This window comes from Manis javanica, chromosome 15, assembly GCF_040802235.1.
Source record: "Manis javanica isolate MJ-LG chromosome 15, MJ_LKY, whole genome shotgun sequence".
Taxonomy (NCBI): Eukaryota; Metazoa; Chordata; class Mammalia; order Pholidota; family Manidae; genus Manis; species Manis javanica.
The window spans coordinates 82,779,462-82,798,957 of record NC_133170.1 but is presented as its reverse complement, the minus strand read 5'-3'; the positions used below and the strand labels follow the sequence as shown (position 1 = coordinate 82,798,957).

The 19,496-nt window shown below is 41.1% G+C and overlaps 1 protein-coding gene and 1 long non-coding RNA gene across 5 annotated transcripts in view; one reads left to right on the top strand and one right to left on the bottom strand.

The window, feature by feature from the left end:
• Positions 1 to 19,436, bottom strand: part of TCN2 (transcobalamin 2) — a 31,490-nt gene extending 12,054 nt beyond the window's left edge. The window contains exons 1-4 of one of the 4 annotated variants that reach the window (XM_073223698.1): positions 19,304 to 19,436; positions 3,547 to 3,676; positions 1,865 to 2,059; positions 1,390 to 1,658 (exon numbers count right to left, since the gene is read on the bottom strand). In XM_073223698.1, the coding sequence (XP_073079799.1) occupies positions 1,390 to 1,658; positions 1,865 to 1,878 (283 nt within the window). In that variant the 5' untranslated portion in view covers positions 1,879 to 2,059; positions 3,547 to 3,676; positions 19,304 to 19,436. Of the gene's footprint in view, positions 1 to 1,389; positions 1,659 to 1,864; positions 2,060 to 3,546; positions 3,677 to 6,713; positions 6,853 to 19,303 lie in introns of those variants that run through there. The other 3 variants (XM_073223700.1, XM_073223701.1, XM_073223699.1) reach the window with 3 other exon arrangements.
• LOC140846606 (uncharacterized) lies at positions 1,606 to 6,138 on the top strand. The gene is made up of 2 exons (XR_012125897.1): positions 1,606 to 2,022; positions 4,756 to 6,138. It is a non-coding gene; the product is annotated as an uncharacterized lncRNA (long non-coding RNA).
• Positions 19,437 to 19,496: the final 60 nt, after the last annotated feature.

Here is a 19,496-nt window from a genome sequence, read left to right as displayed (position 1 = left end):
GTGCCGCCATCAAATGCTTGTTTTCCCAAATGTCACAGTATCGTGGCTATGAGCTCAGGGGTGGGGGTGGTGTGCGCTTTTCTTTCCCTTCCCTTTCCTGGTGACTTTCTGGGTGTCTGTCTCCATTTCTGCCGCTATTTCTCTCTCTCTCTCTCTGGATCAGTCTGTCTCCACATCTCTCAGGCTGTCTCTCTAGTCATCCATCCCTCTGTACCTTTCTCTCCCTCTCCCTTTTCTTCAAACTGGTGAGGGTCCCTGCCCACACCTGGGCTCTGACCTCCATCAGGTGAGTCAGCCCTGGGATTAGAAGTGATAAGAAGAGAAGCCAGAGCTGTAAAAAGAGGCTGATAACCACAACTCTGCAACCTCAGGAAAGAGCCAGGAAGATTCACCCAGATAATAAAATGGCCCTGGGCAAGCTCTCTCCCCACCAGGGCCTTGTGCTCCCAGGGCTGCCCGGCTCTGCCAGCTGAGGACTGATGGGCTGGCACTGACATTCAGAGACCCAGCAGCCTGCCCCGCGCTAGCAGTGGGGCACCATCTGGTGAGTTTCACAACTGCCCAGAGCTTTAAGCTGGTAAAGCAGGCGGTGTGAGATCCCTCACACCACAGCAAGGAGGAGGCAGGGAGCATTCTTAGCCCATTTTACTGGTGAGAGAAAGAGGCTAGGAGGGACTAAGTGGCTCAGCAGCAGTGGACTGTACCCAAACCCAATTCAGGGCTCTTGTGGGGTCTATGTTGAAAGGTTCATGCTGAGTAAGGGTGAGGACCGGGTCCCAGGTGCCCCTGGGTACTGTCTGGGCAGGAACCAAGATCCAAGTGCCTGGCTGTGTTTGTGGAACACAGGCGGGAAGCTCCTGGTGCCCAGGGAAGATGCTGGCCTGGAGCTCCGAGAACGGGGTCTGGGAAAGTCCTGGAAAGCTAGAGCACTTTGGTGGGTCACTTGGCCCCTCCAACCCTTGGCTGCTTCAGCTGTCAGCTGGACAGGACTGAATGTGCCTCTTGGTTCCTCCAAGCACCACAAGAGACCCTGATGGTGAAAGCACACTGCAGAGCATAATGCTGTGGGCAGCGTGCAACAAGAGGAGAGGGGGGCGGTCCCAGACTGCTGAGGATTCCCTTCCTGCCGGCTGCCTTCTGCCCAGCTCCAGGGCACAAGCAGCCTGCCGCCTGTACCCTCAAGCTCCCAGACAAGTCCTGAGAGGTCCTGAGGCTCCTAAGGGCACTGGGACACAGAGCTGGAATAGCCAGGCCCCAGCGTGTGAATATAATGCAAATGCCTTGCCCTGACCAGGCCGTTCCCTTCTCAGACTCGTCTCTCCCCCCGGGTCTCCCACACTCACCTCCCTCTGCCTGGGAAAGAGGTACAGGGTAGATTCGGTTACTTACCCCACAACTTAGCGAGAGCTCCCAGGCCTCCCAGCAGGAAGAGGAAGGCCCCAAGGCACCCCATGGCAAGAGCAGGCAGGTGAGCAGTAGGCAGGAAGCAGGACAGACTCCGAGGGCTGGCCTTGCTCAGGCTTTCCTGACGACAGCCAGTAACTGCTGAGAGAGGCAGCTTCCTGTCACTGATTAACCCCTCCAATCGGCACAGGAAGGGGAAATGTCTGTAGCTGAGAGGAAAGGAAGAACAAACAGAGGAAGGGACAGCGGCACGCCTGGAGGCAGGGGACAAGGAGAGGGGAGAGGCAAGAATGGAGGGCATGAGACATCTTGAGGCCAGCCACATTGTGTCCCTGCTGCCTCAAGAGCCCTGGACCAGCACGGAATGCCCCACATCTGATCTGCCCAAGTCTGTCTGACTGTGCTGCCTGGTGTCCCCCTAGCAGTTCCAGTGATGGATGGGCAGGGCTGGGGTGCCTACCTGGTGCCCCTCATGGAAGGAGCCCCTGGAAGTACCCACTCAGGCCTGGGACACGGAGCAGAACAGAGAGCTGCGGTGGTCACGTGAGCGACTGCTGGCGTCAGCTGTTGTCAGCCTGCCAGCCCAGAGGGAAGGCCAGCTGGACTCGGACCAGACAGGTCAGTTTTTTCAACCAACCAGAAAGCTGGGGGCCTCCTGGGGACAATACAAAACAAGTTAAGGAACAGGAGTTCATCATCTGAGTGAGGTACAAAGCCATGGGTGTCAGGGCCAGTTGTCATGACTAGGAAAGTAATTTAAAAACATCTCTGCGAGGAGGAGAGAGAACAAAACGATTCTTCATTTGCTTCAATGTCCAAGAGTTAACTCTGGTGGTGCTGTGTGACCTTGGTCAGGTCACTTAACCTGAGTTTGAAATAGTTTCTCTTGTGTGAGATGAGAAGATAGGACAAGATCATTCTAACTATCAATCCCTTCCAATTCAAATTGTGAAGATGTTATGACCCTAAAATACTTCCAATTATTTCCAAATAAGGCTTTTATTGCAATCATTTTGTGACAAATCACCAAGATTCATTCTTTTGAGATAATCTAGTTTTGTGCTTGATTTATCACAAGTCAAGCTCTTGACAAAGATGAATACAAAGATCTGCATCTGTTTAAAAGTATTTTGTACATTTAAAATCAGATCATCTGGTGTAGGAAGGCTAGCTGTGGCCCACTGGGGTGAGGTTCTGGGGAAAGAAGACCAGCTGGAGGCCCAACCTCTGCAGATCCTTGGGTTTGGCCCTCCAGGGGGAGCCTCAGCAGTGCGTGTGCAGTGGAGCTGCCTCTGTCCAGGACAGCACTGCCCTGGTCCCCCACCTTCTGCCTGTGATAGGTAGCAATGATGAGTTCCTGCCAACTCCAGGAGGGCAGCCTGGAGGAGGCAGCCATAGTGGAGGGACACCCTGCCTCCAGTGAGAAGCAGCTGCTTTCAGGAAGGTCACTTCTAATCCCCAAGGACTCAGGGGTACCAAGGTGACCAGCGGAAAGCAGGCACATTTGCCAGAGTTATTAGAAACTGACTGGCTGGGAGTGGAGCTGGGCTGTTTCAGATAACAAGCCCAGAGAAAGTAAAAAAGAAAGATGATTAAATCACTTGGTTCAGTATTTCTGTTTGAGGGTCTATAATGGAGAAAGCAAAAATGAGTTTGAAATGAACCTGTAGAAGTCTGCCTGCCCCTGCCTGCATCAGGACGGGCATGGATAAAGCCAGCTGCAGTATTAACAGGAAACATTATTTCTCCCAAGGTTGTATTATAGCTGTAAAGAATCCCAATAACCATGTTCTTGGAGTGACTTGCTTTTTCATTGAGATTTCTTTTTTTCCCTAAAATCACAAACTCTCAGAAATTTGCTGTTTGAAATCCTATTACTAAGAGAGAAACATGCCTGGAGGAGCTAAGTCACTTTGACACAGAAAATCAGCCTCAGGAGAGAAGTCTGTAGATTCAGTATTTCATACCTATTTTTATAGTTTCCATGGGAGCGGCCCCAGAGGCAAATTCTCTGTCTGGACCTAAGCTGACCTTTCGCCTATGGCCCTGCACTGTGTCGAGCCTATCAAAGCACCGCTTGGTTTACATTTCACCCAACCCCACCCTTCACCCAAATACTTTAATAACCTTACACAGACTTACCCCTTGTGTAATCAGGCCCCGCATTCCCTCTGCAGGTGGGTCTCCCTCATTGATGTGGGTCAACAAGACTGATTTTGTCAGATTAGAGGTTTGTTCCTGGTGGTTTTAGGATGACAGACTAGGACATAGCCTAAGAAAGAATCCAAAAGGAAAAAATAAAACTGTATGCATGGAGATGGCAGGAGAACAACGAATACATGTCTGCATGGTTATATATGGAATATTCTCTTTTATTAAGTAATCTGTAAATATATAAAATCTAACTTAAGAGCCCATTGAATGTAGAAAGATGTCCATAATTTTAGATTTTAAAAGATTACATTAAGTGACACATATAGATTGCACAAAAAATTAGAAAATACAGATTTGTTAAGAAGGAAGAAAGAGAAAGAGGAGGAGGGGGAAGAAAAGAAAAAAAATCATCAATAGTCCCATAATCTAGAGAGTAGTTCTCAAAGTATGGTGTGTGGAGCCCTGGGGGTCTCCAAGACCCTATAAGGGGTCAGTGAGTTAAAATTCCTTTCAAAACTAATACAAAGACATTATTTGTCTTTTTTACTGTTTGGGCATTTGCACTGATGGTGCAAGCAGTGGTGTTTAAAATTGCATTGCTTTAGCAGGAATCAAGGCAGTGGTCCAAACTGTGATAGTAATTTTATTTCTTCCCCCATGTACTTTGGGGGAGGGGAAAAAAAGCTGGTTTCACTTAAGAATGTCCTTGATAAGACAAAAAAATGATATTATTAAATCTCAACAATAACAACAAAAAAAGGGTCATCCTACAGACCTGGACTCCAATCCTGCCTCTGTGGCCTTTGGCAAGTCACCATTTCTAAGCTTGTTTCTTGTAAAATGGGAGTGTAATGCTGCGTTCATAGGTTTCTCATGAGGATCATATGAGAATGCAGGTAAAATGCTTAGAGTGCCTGGCCTATGCCTTGAGCTCATTCAATTTCAGTTATTAGTAGCTAACTATCAAAATCCAGGAAAGAATTCTCCAAGGAAGAGTAAATGTCCACTTAACGAGTTTCCAAATCCAATGTCTGGATTCCAGATTAGTATGAGAAAATAGCTTTGTGTGACACAAAACTGTCAGACCATCCTAAGCCACGCAGCCCTGGGAAACATCAGACAAGGCTGTGACAGGATCTGGGTTATCCTATCTGACGGCCTTCCTTTCTTTCCCCTGCACCTTCTCTCTCCTCAAAGGCTGGCTGTCCTGACCAGGAACCTCTGGAGGAGACACACTGGATTCTTGCTAGCAGATCCCAGGAGAACTACCCCACAGACCTTTGCAACTGTCTTGAATCTATAGGCTCTTCTGTGGAGCTCTGGATCCAGCTCCAAAGTAAATACTGGAACCATCTTCCTTTCTTTTGGCTACTTCCGTAGCCACAGGAGTGTTCTAAGCAGAGGGAACAACATGTATGAAGGCTGGAGGTGGCCAAGGAAAGGGGACTGGCAGGGAAACAGTAGAAGAGACAATGCTCCCAGGCCCTGGTGGTCAAAAATGGCAGAGCTGAATAGACACAGACGTGGTATCTGACCAACCAGGCTCAGGCTCAGAATATGCCACTTACGTCTGTGTGGACTTGGACATGTTACTTTCTCTCTCTGCTTCAGTGTCCTTATCTCAACGGGGTCATAGCGATACCCACCTGTGGAAGGGTTTCATGAAAATTAAAGTAGGACAAGTAACTGGCCTACAGTCTGAGTTCATGAAACAGATTCTGACCCAAGATGTATCAGCTGAGTGCCCACCATGTGCCAAGCAAGGTCTCCATTTTTCAGTTAGTCCTCAGAACAACCTCGCGTGCTCCAGCTCGCTAATGAAGAAATTGAGGGGCCAAATGGCTATCCTGAGGTTTCGTAGGAAGGGCTGAGGCACCTTCCTCCGACGCACACTGCCTTTCTGTGAGAGCGTCCATTCCCACTGTTAAGACCTTAATAATAACACTAAAAGTGAATATTACTATAAGCAATATTTTTAAAACTAGCCCAGTACATGACAGAAGGAAATGATATCTCTCTCAGAATGTACTTCAAAACCTAGGCCTCAAATAATTGCAAAAGACAGAGAGGTAAAACAATGTGAGCAGTAAATTTAATAAAATATGTATGGGATGTGTATGCAGAAAACTATAAAATTCTGAAAAAGAACTCAAAGATCTTCATAAATGGAGAGGTATTCTGTGTTCATGGATTAGAAGACTCAATATTGTTAAGATGTCAATTTTTTCCAATGTGATCTATAGATTCAAATAACCACAATGAAAATCCCAATAAGCTATTTGTGGATATTGACAAACTGACCCTAAAGCTTATATGGAGAGGCAAAAGTCCCAGAATAAAATGTTGATTTTAAGTCACTTATGGAAGGAAGTCTTTTGGAAGACTGGGTACAAAGTGATATGCTGTGGGAGAACCGTATTTTGACCAGTTACTCAAGGACTCACATCTTGATTTTAACCTTATAAAACTTAAAGAATAAATAAGATGCTAACTAATAAATTATTATTTAATAAAATCTTAAAACTTACTAATTCCTTAATAAAATTAAAATCTTAGTCTCATCTTTGATAGTTTATCAAATATCATAGTTGACTTTAATTTTTGTCTAAATCAGTCCATACATATTAATTGTATACTTCTTTTTGCAAGTTAAATAAAATGTGATTTCAAAAAATGTGAGCAGTTAAGAGGCATGGAAGATAGAGTAAGGTGGTCCAACATAAGTCTAATGGAATTACAGAAGAAGAAAATGGCAAGAGTGAAGAGACAATATTTCAAAAGACAATGGCTGAGAATTTTCCAGAATTGGAGAAAGATATCAATCCTCAAAATGAGGAATCCCAGTTAATCTCAACCTAAATAAATTTTTTAAAAATCCAAACCTAGATACATTATAACAAAACAAAAAACATCAAAGATAAAGATAATACCCTACAAGCCAGAAAAAGACATGATATATACAAAGAGACAATAATTTTACTGACGAAACTTCTCAGTAGTAACAGTGGAAGCCAGAGCATGCTAGAATATCTTCATTGCACTGAGAGAATATACTAGCCACCTGGAATTCTATACCCAGTGAAACCATAACCCAAAAACAAAAACTGAGTAAAATAAAGACATTTAAGACAACCAAAAATGAAGACTTTACTTACAGTGAAACATTACCAACATATCTCCAGAAGAAGGAAAACAATTCCAGAAAGAAAGCCTAAGATGTAAGAAAGAATGGTAGCAAAGAAAATGTCAAGCTTGAGGATAACTGTAAACTAATTTGGACTACATAAAACAAATAATGTCTGATACATAGAATATAAAATCAAGATAAAAATAAAGTACAATTGTATATACATCTAAAGGAATCAGATAGGAATTAAAGTGTACAAGATCTTTGTACTGTTCCTGAGGTGACCAAAAGAATGATTAACTTAAGGATCTAATAAATCCACTGGTAAGTTAAAATTTTTGGATAATCATTAAAAGAACAGAAAGAGAATAAATGAACTAGTAGAGTGGGAAAAAGAATTAGTATGGGGAGAATTTAATCCAAAACAAAACAAAAACAGGAGAGGGAAGAAGAAAAAAGAAACCTAGAAAAATTGAATAGATGGAACAAAGACTAGAAGACAAAAACCCAAGTGTATCATCCATTATAATCCATGTAAATGGATCAAACTGTCCGTTTAAAGAACAAAGACTATCAGGTTAGTTTAAAAAATATCCAGCTATATTCTGTTAAGAGACATTTCCTGTAACATAAGAATACAAAATGATTGAAAGGCAGAAAAAGATATACCAGAAAAATAACAGCCAAAATAAAGTTGACTTAGCAATATTAGTATCAGATCAAAATCTTATACAAAAAACATCAATAGAGACAGAGAGTATACTAGATCTATTTTGCAAAGATGGCTACAACAATATCCCTGCTCCACATCATCTACTACAATTTTGTCATTCATCCACAAAGAGAAGAAGTTTAATTTCCCTCCCTTTGAATCTGGGCAAGTTTGTGACTTGCATGTAAGTAGCAGAATGACTCCAGGTCAGAAGAGAAAATGCACTTCCTACTTGCTTATGACAACACTTGAGTTGGAGTCCTGAGCTATAGTGTAAAAAGTCCAACTGCCCTGAGACTGCTACCCTGGGGTAAATGCCCAAATTGGCCCACAGAAGTAATCCACATGATTACCTGAAGAAGCTCTGAGATTACCTGAAGAGAGGGAGGGATATTCAGCTGCCACCCCCCTTCACAGCTTTTCCAGCCCTTGGACTGTGCTTTCACTGCAACTGCATAAAAGATCCAAAGATAGAACCACTTAACTGAAGCCATCCCCAATTTTTAACCCACAGAAACCATGATATAATAAAATGATTCTTGTTTTATTTTTAAATTGAAATTTAATTTTAAATTTAAGCCAGTAAATTTGGGGATGACTTGTTACTCAACTATAGTGATTGGAACAGAAGGTTACCACATAGTGATAAAAGATTTGATTCACTGAGATTTTTTAGCCATCCTAATCCAATAATTTAGCTACAAAATAGAAAAGGAATTTTGATAAAACTACAAGGAGAAATATATAAATCCACCATGCAAGTGGAAGAGTATAACTCATCTTTCTCAGTAATAGATAGCTCAGACAAAAGAAATCGATAAGATGTGCCAGAAAGAATGGTCAGTGATCAATTGAAGATGGCAGTGTGAGAGGTGAGAAAGAGAACTCCTCCCAAAACCACATATAATATGGAAATATAGTTAACAGAGTTAATCCTAAAAGAGCAACAGGAAAGAGGGCTGCACCAGACTGAATACACCTGGAGAACAGAGCAGACCTCAAGCAACAGGGTTACGTACCAAAGCTGTGACCTGGAGGGACCCAAGCTCTTCCCCAACTCCAGGTCACCAGCGGGAGGAGGAGAAATGGAGCAGGGAGCGGGTGGAAGCCTAAGACTGCTGAACACCGAGCCCTGGAGATCTGCTTTGTGAGCACAAACCTACACTGCATGGTGCTCTGAAGATTAGTGGGATTGGAAAACTAAGACAGGTGGAATGCTTGAGAAACTGAGATTCCAGCTGTTAGTGGAAGGACATGGATTCAAATCTGGCTGCTCTGGGACAAAGGAAAGGTGGGTGGTCTGAGAGGCTTCCTAGTAGCAAAAGGGCTACTGAAGGGGCAGGGTTTCCACGGAGCTTTCTGCGTGGGAGAAGGGATAGATGTACAAGGTTGTCTGAGTGTGCTCTGTCCAGCAGGTTGGGAACTTTCAGAAGCTTCAGGCACTCCATCCCCCTGGCTGGCTACTCAGTTCCGAGGCCCCCCACTGTGATATGCTGCCTGCTGTGCCTTCCTCCTAGCCTGCTGGCACTGGCTTGCAAACTGGCAGTCACTGCCTTGGTGTCAGGCCAGCCAGAGGAAGGCCCTGCTTATGACAGCTACAGACACAAAGCACAGAGGCTTACACTTGTGTGCTCGGCTCACTGGCTCTGACAGTGGAGACAGGTACTGCAGCCGGGAAGCAGGAAACAGCTCTTTCCTCCCCCTAGGCACCATCACCGCTCCCCTGTGACACCTGACCTCACTCCAGGGGCTGAGCAGTTCCAGAGACTAGAACTTCTGGTAACTAGAACGTGCCACATAGAAATATGAAATGTCAAAGGAACCCAGTTCAGACCAAAATCTCACAAACCCTAGAAAATGGGCCAAATGAAACTGAACTCACCAATCTTCCTGAAAGAGAGTTCAAAATAAAAATCGTAAACATGCTCATGAAGATACAGAAAAATGTTCAAGAACTCAGGGACGAATTTACGACAGAGATTCAATCATTAAGAAATTCCATATCTGAAATGCTACATACAATGGAGGGATTTAAAAGCAGATTAGATGTAGAAGAGATGGTAAATGGAATAGAAATTAGAGAAGAGGACTGCAAAGAAGCTGAGGCACTGAGAGAAAAAAAGGATCTCTAAAAATGAAAGAGTATTGAGAGAACTGTGCGGCCAACCCAAACAGAACAATATTTGCATTATAGGGGTACCAGAAGAAGAGGAGAGAGAAAAAGGGATAGAAAGTGTCAATGAGGAGGTAATTGCTGAAAACTTCCCCAGTGTGGGAAAGGAGATAGTCTCTCAGGCCATGGAGATGCACAGATCTCCCAACACAAAGGACCCAAGGAAGACAACATCAAGACATATAATAATTAAAATGGCAAAGATCAAGGATAAAGACAGACTTAAAAGCAGCTAGAGGGAGAAAAAAGATCACACACAAGGAAAACCCATCAGGCTATCATCAGATTTCTCAACAGAAACCTTACAGGCCAGAAGGGAGTGGTATGATATATTTAATGCAATGAAACAGAAGGGCTTCGAACCAAGAATACTCTACCCGGCAAGGTTATCATTTAAATTTGAAGGAGGGATTAAACAATTTTCAGATGAACAAAAGCTGAGAGAATTTACCTCCCACAAACACCTCTACAGTGCATTTTGGAGGGACTCCTGTAGATGGAAATATTCCTAAGGCTAAATAGCTGTCACCAGGGGAAATAAAACCACAGAAAAGTAGAACAATTAATTACTAACCAGATGCAAAATCAACTACCCCCAAAGTCAATCAAAGGATAGACAAAGAGTACAGAATATGATACCTAATATATAAAAAATGGAGGAGGAAGAAAAAGGAGGGGAAAAAAAAGAACCTTTGGGTTGTTTCTAATAGCATTCTAAGTGAGTTAAATAAGACTGTTAGATAGTAAGGGAATTACCCTTGAACCTTTGGTAGCCACTAATCTAAAGCCTGCAATGGCAATAAGAACATTCCTATCGATAATCACCCTAAATGTAAATGGTCTGAATGCACCAATCAAAAGACATAGAGTCACTGAATGAATAAAAAAAACAAGATCCATCTATATGCTGCCTATAAGAGACTCACTTCAAACCCAAAGACATACACAGACTGAAAGTAAAGGGATGGAAAAAGATATTTCATGCAACTAATACGGAGAAAAAACAGGAGTTGCAATACTTGTATCAGACAAAATAGACTTCAAAACAAAGAAAGTCACAAAAGACAAAGGACATTACATGACGATAAAGGGGTCAGTCCAACAAGAGGATATAACGATTATAAATACCTATAGCAGCTAACATAGGAGCACCTACATATGTGAAACAAATACTAACAGAATTAAAGGGGGAAATAGAATGCAATGCTTTTATTTTAGGAGACTTCAACACACCACTCACTCCAAAGGACAGATCAGCCAGACAGAAAATAAATAAAGCAACAGAGGCACTGAACAATGTATTACAACAGACGGACCTAATGGACATCTACAGAACACTCCATCCAAAAGCAACAGGATACACATTCTTCTCAAGTGCACACGGAACATTTTCAAAAATAGATTATATACTAGGCCACAAAAGCAGGCTCAGTAAATTGAAAAGGATTGAAATGGTACCAACCAGCTTCTCAGACCACAAGGGTATGAAACTAGAAATAGATCAAGCAATATATGGAGACAAATGACAATAACTCAACACTGCAAAATTTGTGGGACACAGAGAAGGTCGTGCTAAGAGCGAAGTATATTGCAACACAGGCCTACCTCAGGAAAGAAGAACAATCCCCAGTGAACAGTTTATACTCACAATTAATGAAACTAGAAAAAGAAGAACAAATGAGGCCCATAGTCAGTAGAGGGAGGAACATAATGAAGATAAGAGTGGAAATAAATAAAATCCAGAAGAGTAAAACAATAGAAAGAATCAATGAAAGTGGGAGCTGGTTCTTTGAGAAAATAAACAAAATAGATAAATCCCTAGCCAGACTTATCAAGAAAAAAAGAGAGTCTATACACATAAACAGAATCAGAAATGAGAATGGAAAATCACTATGGACACCACAGAAATACAAATAATTATGAGAGAATACTATGAAAAATTATATGCTAACAAACTGGATAACCTAGAAGAAATGGACAACTTTCTAGAAAAATACAACCTTCCAAGACTGACACAGGAAGAAACAGAATATCTGAATAGACCAATTACTAGCAAGGAAATTGAATTGGTAATCAAAAAACTACCTAAGAACGAAACTCCTGGAACAGATGGTTTCACTGCTGAATTTTATCAAACATTTGGTGAAGACCTAATACCCATCCTCCTGAAAGTTTTCCAAAAAGTAGAAGAGGAGGGAATACTCCCAAACTCATTCTATGAGGTCAGCATCACTCTAATACCAAAACTAGGCAAAGACAGCACAAAAAAAGAAAACTATAGATCAATATCCCTGATGAACATAGACGCAAAAATACTCAACAAAATATTAGCAAACTGAATTTAAAACTACATCAAAAAGATTATCCATCACGATCATGTGGGATTCATCCCAGGGATGCAAGGATGCTACAACATTTGAAAAATTCATCAATATCATCCACCACATCAACAAAAACGACAAAAACAACACAATCATCTCCACAGATGCTGAAAAAGCATTCAACAAAATTCAACATCCATTCATGATAAAAACTCTCAACAAAATGGGTATAGAGGGCAAGTACCTCAACATAATAAAGGCCATATATGACAAGCCCACAGCCAACATTATACTGAACAGCAAGAAGCTGAAACTTTTCCTTTAAGATCAGGAACAAGACAAGGATGCCCACTCTCCCCACTTTTATTCAACATAGTTCTGGAGGTCCTCACCACAGCAATCAGACAACACAAAGAAATAAAAGGCATCCAGATTGGCAAGGAAGAAGGTAAACTGTCCCTGTTTGCAGATGACAAGATATCCTACATAAAAATCCTAAAGAATCCACTCCAAAACTATTAAATCTAATATCTGAATTCATCAAAGTTGCGGGATACAAAATTAGTACACAGAAATCTGTTGCTTTCCTATACACTAACGATGAACTAGCAGAAAGAGAAATCAGAAAAACAATTCCATTCACAATTGTGACAAAAAGAATAAACTACCTAGGAACAAACCTAACCAAGGAAGTGAAAGACCTATTCCCTGAAAACTACAAGATACTCATGAGAGAAATTAAAGAAGATGCCAAAAAATGGAAACAGATCCCATGCTCAAGGACAGGAAGAATTAATATTGTCAAAATGGCCATCCTGCCTAAAGCAATCTACAGATTCAATGCAATCCCTATCAAAATACCAACAGCATTCTTCAATGAACTACAGCAAATAGTTCTAAAATTCATATGGAACCACCAAAGACCCTGAATAGCCAAAGCAATCCTGAGAAGGAAAAATACAGCTGGGGGGATTACACTCCCTGACTTCAAGCTCTACTACACAGCCACAGTAATCAAGACAATTTGGTACTGGCACAAGAACAAACCATAGACCAATGGAACACACTAGAAAGCCCAGATATAAACCCAAGCATATATGGTCAATTAATATATGATAAAGGAATCATGAATATACAATGGGGAAATGACAGCTTGGTGTTGGCAAAACTGGACAGCTACATGCAAGATAATGAAACTGGATTATTGTCCAACCCCATACACAAAAGTAAACTCAAAATGGATTAAAGACCTGAGTGTAAGTCATGAAACCATAAAACTCTTAGAAGAAAACATAGGCAAAAATCTCTTGAATATAAACAAGAGCAACTTTTTCCTGAATGCATCTCCTCGGGCATGGGAAACAAAATAAAAAATGAACAAATGGGACTACATCATTCTAAAAAGCTTCTGTACAGCAAAGGACACCATCAGTAGAACAAAAAGACATCCTACAGTATGGGAGAATATATTCATACATGACATATCTAACAAGGGGTTAACATCCAAAATATATAAAGAACTCACATGCCTCAACACCTAAAAGGCAAATAATCCTATTAAAAAATGGGCAGAGGATATGAATAGAACTTCTCCAAAGAAGAAATTCAGATGGCCAACAGGCACATGAAAAGATGCTTCACATCGCTAATTATCAGAGAAATGCACATTAAAACCACAATGAGATATCACCTCACACCAGTTAGGATGGCCAACATAGAAAATACTAGGAACAACAAATGCTGGCGAGGGATGTGGAGAAAGGAGAACCCTCCCACTCTGCTGGTGGGAATGTAAACTAGTTCAACTATTGTGGAAAGCAGTACGGAGGTTCCTCAGAAAACTAAAAATAGAAATACCATTTGACCCAGGAATTCCACTCCTAGGAATTTAACCTAAGAATGCAGCAGCCTAGTTTGAAAAAGACATATTCACCCTTATGTTTATTGCAGCACTATTTACAATAGCCAAGAAATGGAAGCAACCTAAGTGTCCATCAGTAGATGAATGGATAAAGAAGATGTGGTACATATACACAATGGAATATTATTCAGCCATAAGAAGAAAACAAATCCTACCATTTGCAATAACATGGATGGAGCTAGAGGGTATTATGTTCAGTGAAATAAACCAGGCAGAGAAAGACAAGTACCAAATGATTTCATTCATCTGTGGAGCATAAGAACAAAGCAAAAACTGAAGAAACAAAATAACAGCAGACTCACAGAACCCAAGAATGGACTAACAGTTACCAAAGGGAAAGGGACTGTGGGGGAGGGGAAGGAAGGGTGAAGGGGAATAAGGGGCATTACGATTAGCACACATAATGTTGGGGGGGGCATGGGGAAGGCAGTGTAACACAGAGAAGACAAGTAGTGACTCTATAGCATCTTCCTACGCTGATGGACAGTTACTGTAATGGAGTATGTGGTGGGTCTTGATAATGGGGGGAATCTAGTAACTACAGTGTTGCACATGTGATTTTATATTAATGATACCAAAAGAAAAAAAAGAAATAAAACCAACATATCAAAATTTATTAGATGCAGCAAAAGCAGTGCTCAAAAGGAAATTTATAGCTGCAAATGCCTACATTAAAAAGAAGAGCTCAAATTAATAACCTAAATTTATGCTTTACAGAACTAGGAAGCAAACAGAAAACTAAACCCAAAGCTAGTATAAAAAATAAAATAACCGATTAGAGCGGAGATAAACAAAGGAGAAGGCAGAATAGAGAAATCAATGAATACATAAACTGATTATTTGAAATTATTAAATTTACAAACCAGTAGACTGACAAAAGAAGAGAGAAGACACAAATCAAAGGAAGAATCAGATAGCTTCCCTGGTGAATTCTACTAAACATGTAAAGAATTACACCAATGTTTCTCAAAATTTCCCCAAAAATAGAAGAGGAAAGGATACTTCCTAAATCATTCTATGAAGCCAGTATCACTTCAATACCAAAGTCTGACACAGACACCACAAGAAATGAAAGTTATAAACCAATATCCCTGTGAGGACTTCACTGCACAGTCCTGATGAACTAAATCACTGACTTTGGGTGATGCCAGCTCCAGCCCCTCAGCACTCTCTCCTCCCAGGGTTTGGGGGCTAGGGGCTCAAAGTTCTCACCCTCTAATCACATGGTTGGTTCTCCTGGCAACAAGCCCCTACCCTTGGGTGGGAACCAAATGTCTCCTCCTCAACATAACAACATACCCATTTCGCTTCTATGGCTCTGAAACTGAGTACAAAAGCATGTTAAAGGAATTATACACCATGACCAAGTAGGATTTATCCCAGAATGCAAAAGTGGTTCAAACAAAAAATGATACACCACATTAACACAATGAAGAATAAAACCCACATGATCATCTCAATTGACACAGAAAAACTATTTGACAAAATATTTCACCTTTTCATGATGAAAACACTAAGAAAACTAGAAATACAAAGGAATTTCCTCAAAATGATAAAAGGCATTTATGGAAAACCCCCAGCCAATCACACTTGTTTGTTGAAACAATGAAAGCTCTCACCCAAGATCAGGAACAAGACAAAGATGTCTGCTTTCATCATGGCTATTCAACATTTTGTTGTAGACAGAGCAATTAGGCAAGAAAAATAAATAAAAGGCATCCAAATTGGAAAGAAAGAGATAAAACTATATTCACAGGTGACATAATCCTACATATATAGTAAATCCCAAAGAATACACACACATGCACACACACAAAACCTGTTAGAGTAAAAAAAAAATTCGACAAAGTTACAGAGTACAAGGTCAATACACAAAAATGCATGTTTTTACACACCTGCAATAAGTAATATGAAAAGGAAGTTAATTTCATTTACAATAGTATCCAAAATAGTAAAATACCTAGCAATAAATTTAACAAAGAAGGTGTGTCAGCTCCCCCCTGCCTCTGACCCGCAGATTTGGAGGGAACGAGAGGGAATGCTGAAGATCTGAAAGGCCAGCCAGGGGACTCAAGGCGTTGCAGCACAAGAGTAACGCCGAAAAGGCACTCCTCATATATTTATTGAGCAAATGAACTTAAACATCTGAAGAATTCTGAGTAGGGGGTTCAACACATGATCAACACACAGTCATTATCTGACCTTGAGTCTAGCCCAAGGGCATGACGCTCCTTAAGGATAACGAAACCATGTGAGGGTGGTCACGAGTTGGAGGAACTGTTTTGGCTCTAATCATTCTGTTTTTGATCACGCATCAAGAGTTGGAGGAAAAACAATGAAGTCATATGTATCTGAACATTTCATTTCTATATTTCTTGATTTATATATTAATCCCATTAATCCCACAAAGGTGAATGATTTGTACTCTGAAAACTATAAAATATTGCTGAATGAAGCTCTAATTAAATGGAAAAATGTTCGTGGTGTAAGATCTGAAAAATCAAAAGTTAGCATAAGTGCATAAGTACAGCCATCTTAAAGGGTTAAACACCACCCTCTAGCCTAGGAGAAGGAAAATTATTAGAATCTTGAAAAAAAAAAAAAACAGTCAGCCAGTGTTAAATGTAGTGACCTTCAGTTAGCTAACCTCAAATCAGTTAATCATGAACACCAGGTGGTGGGCAGCTGCCGCCTTCAGACTGCTAACCTTGGTCAGACAGTCATGCATACCAAGTTTATCTTGCTAAAACACTGTGTAAGAAAATACTGTCTTTTTGAAAGTGCTATGCTATAAAAACCTCTGGCTTAGACTATTCGGGGTCCTTGTTGAGACCCGCTGCGACGGGTAACTTGGACCCCTGCTAGCTGGTTCCTGAATAAATTCCTCTTGCTTGTTGCATCAAGAGACGTCTTTCGTGAGTGATTTGGGGCGGCGTCCTCCTCTGGGAGAATCCAACAGTGGATTGGATGACTTAATATTGTTAAGATGGCAACACTACCCAAAGCAATCTACAGATTCAATACAACCCCTATCAAAATTCTATTGGCTTTTTTGCAGAAATGAAAGAGCTTATCATCAGTTCATATGGAACTGCTGGGGGCCCTTAGTAATAGCCAAAATAATACTGAAAAAGAAAACAAAGTTGGAGGACTCACACTTCCTGATTTCAAAACTTACTATGAAGTGACTGTGATCAAAATAGTTTGACATATAGACTGTTGGAATAGAACTGAGAGACCAAAAACAAACCTTCACATACATGGTCAATGGATTTTTGATACGTTGTGTCATCACCTCTTTCTCCCATACTTATCAGTGAGGTTATTTCATACATTTGTAAAACTGTTAGATTGTTTAGTCAGATTCTGCATTCCATCCTGGGACTGCACCAACCTCCCAAGAGATTTTTTGTTAATCTGCACACATAACATTCACTCTTTGTGCTGTGACATTCTATGGGTTTTGACAAATGCATAGTGTCATATATCCTCCAGGACGGAATCACACAGAATAGTTTCACCACCCTAAAAAACCCCTTGGGCTTCCTCTATTTAACCCTTCTTCCCTCCTACCATCAAACCTTTACCAACCATCAATCTTAATGTTGATAGTTTTCCTTTTCTGGATTGTTGTCAAATTAAAATCTTACAGTATGTACGTTTTTCAGACTGGTTTCTTTCACTTAGCAATATGCATTTAAGATTTATCAGTGTGTTTTCATGGCTTGATAGCTCTTTTTTATTGCTAAATAATATTCCACTGTATAGATATACCATGGTGTGTTTCTCCATCCCTATTGAAGGACATCTTGTTTGCTTCTAAATTTTAGCAATAAATGATAAAGCTACAAACATTCACATGCAGGTTTTGTGTGGATTTTTAGCATTCACATCAGTTGAGTAAATACCTAGAAGTGACATTGTTGGAGTGAATAGTAAGACTTTAGCTTTGTAAGAAACTGTCAAACTGTCTTCCAAAGTGTCTACACCACAATTCTCTATTTAAAACAATAATTTAAAAATATTTAAATTGACAACTATATAGTTGGTGTTATCCCCATGTTACCACTGAAAATAAGTACACCAAGGTAAAGTGGCTTGTCCATAGTGTTTAGGTAAAAGCCACGTGTGTCTACCTGCAAAGACTGGTTCTTCACCACAATCGTGATAGGCTCAGTGTTTTACAAAGCAATACGTGAGTGGGCAGATCTAATGGTTAAAAGCCATTTTCCTTTATGGAAGTAAAATCTGCCTTGCATTGTCCTGGAGTCACACAACACTCCACAAGACAGAGAGGAAGGAACTAAGTGTTGCATGCCCTAGTCTGTCCACACTCATCAGGCAGTGTGATTTCAGCAGTGGGCTCTGCAGACAGGTTGCTGGGTTAAAGTCTTTTTTCCACTATTTAGCAGCTGATTGACCTTGGGTGAGTCCCTTCACTTCCCTGTGACTCAGTTTTCCCACATGTAAAACTTGGTGCCTAATGAGCTCAATTTTGAGCTCTACAGCTGAATATACAATTGCTGTCCTGAACTCCTTCACGCATGTCTTCCACTGACCCTTCAAAATCAATGTGAGAAAAACAGGCTCCCTCCTGTGTAGGACCAGCTTCATGATTTGCAAGGAACAGTGTGAAATGAAAATGCAGAGCTCCTTGTTAAAAAACTGTTAAGAATTTCAAGATAGTGCTGGGACATTGGACCAAGTGTGGGGCTATGGGTAACTGTCCAGGTCACACGCCTGTGACACCAGCCTTACTCCCACGTTCCTTTCATGAACCAGCCACCTTCAGGTCCATCCGTCTCCTCCTGCTCAATCATACCCTCCATGTTCCAGTCATAATGGACTTACACCATCCTCTGAATCTCCTCAAGTTTTGCCTCTGGTCTCTTTCTCCTTCCTCTTTGTCATTCCCGATCCTTTTGTCCTCAGATTCTTTTTGAAACACTCCTCAGTCTTCCGCCGTGAACACCACAACCCTGATTTTCCTCACACCTCAATGGCAAGTTCCTTCAAAGCCTTTGACAGCTCACCTTCCTCTACCGGGTTTTCACTGTGGAATCACTGGGGTTTTATTTTATTTTAGCTTTAAATAAAATTTACATTGTTCAAAACAAGCACTGGCTTAACATCTACATCTACCTCTAAAGGGTAAGTTCAATGATCTTGGGCGAGGACACATTCATAAGGGCCTCAAATTTAAAATTTCGAACCCATCTCCAAATGGAGTCCAGAAGCCTGAAGGAAGAAAACAGCACACTACAAAATTTTATCTGCTTCCCAGACCACACCACTTTGGTGTGAATATTTGCATACAACTTGTAATTATCTTTGAGAAACAAAACACTGAATTTATGTGTACATGTTAAGTGTTCAAACGTGCTAAATGTACATTTAAAACATACCACAAGTTCTCTGCTCAGTCTGTCATCATTTTTCAACCCACCCCTAAGCTTCATAAAATATCAATGGCCTCTCGAGTCTCTATTACCTCTGTGGGGGAAAAAGGCAGCTTTTGCTCCCTTTATCCACATAACAGCGAACGAACCAAAGGAAAAGCCAAACGTTGGCGGAGAACCGAGCGCGGCCTCACTTGGAGTCCCAGGTTGCCGCTTCTTTCCCGCCGAGAGCCGAATTCCGACGGCGCCTAGCAACCGTCACCGTGACAACGCAACTCGCGTTCG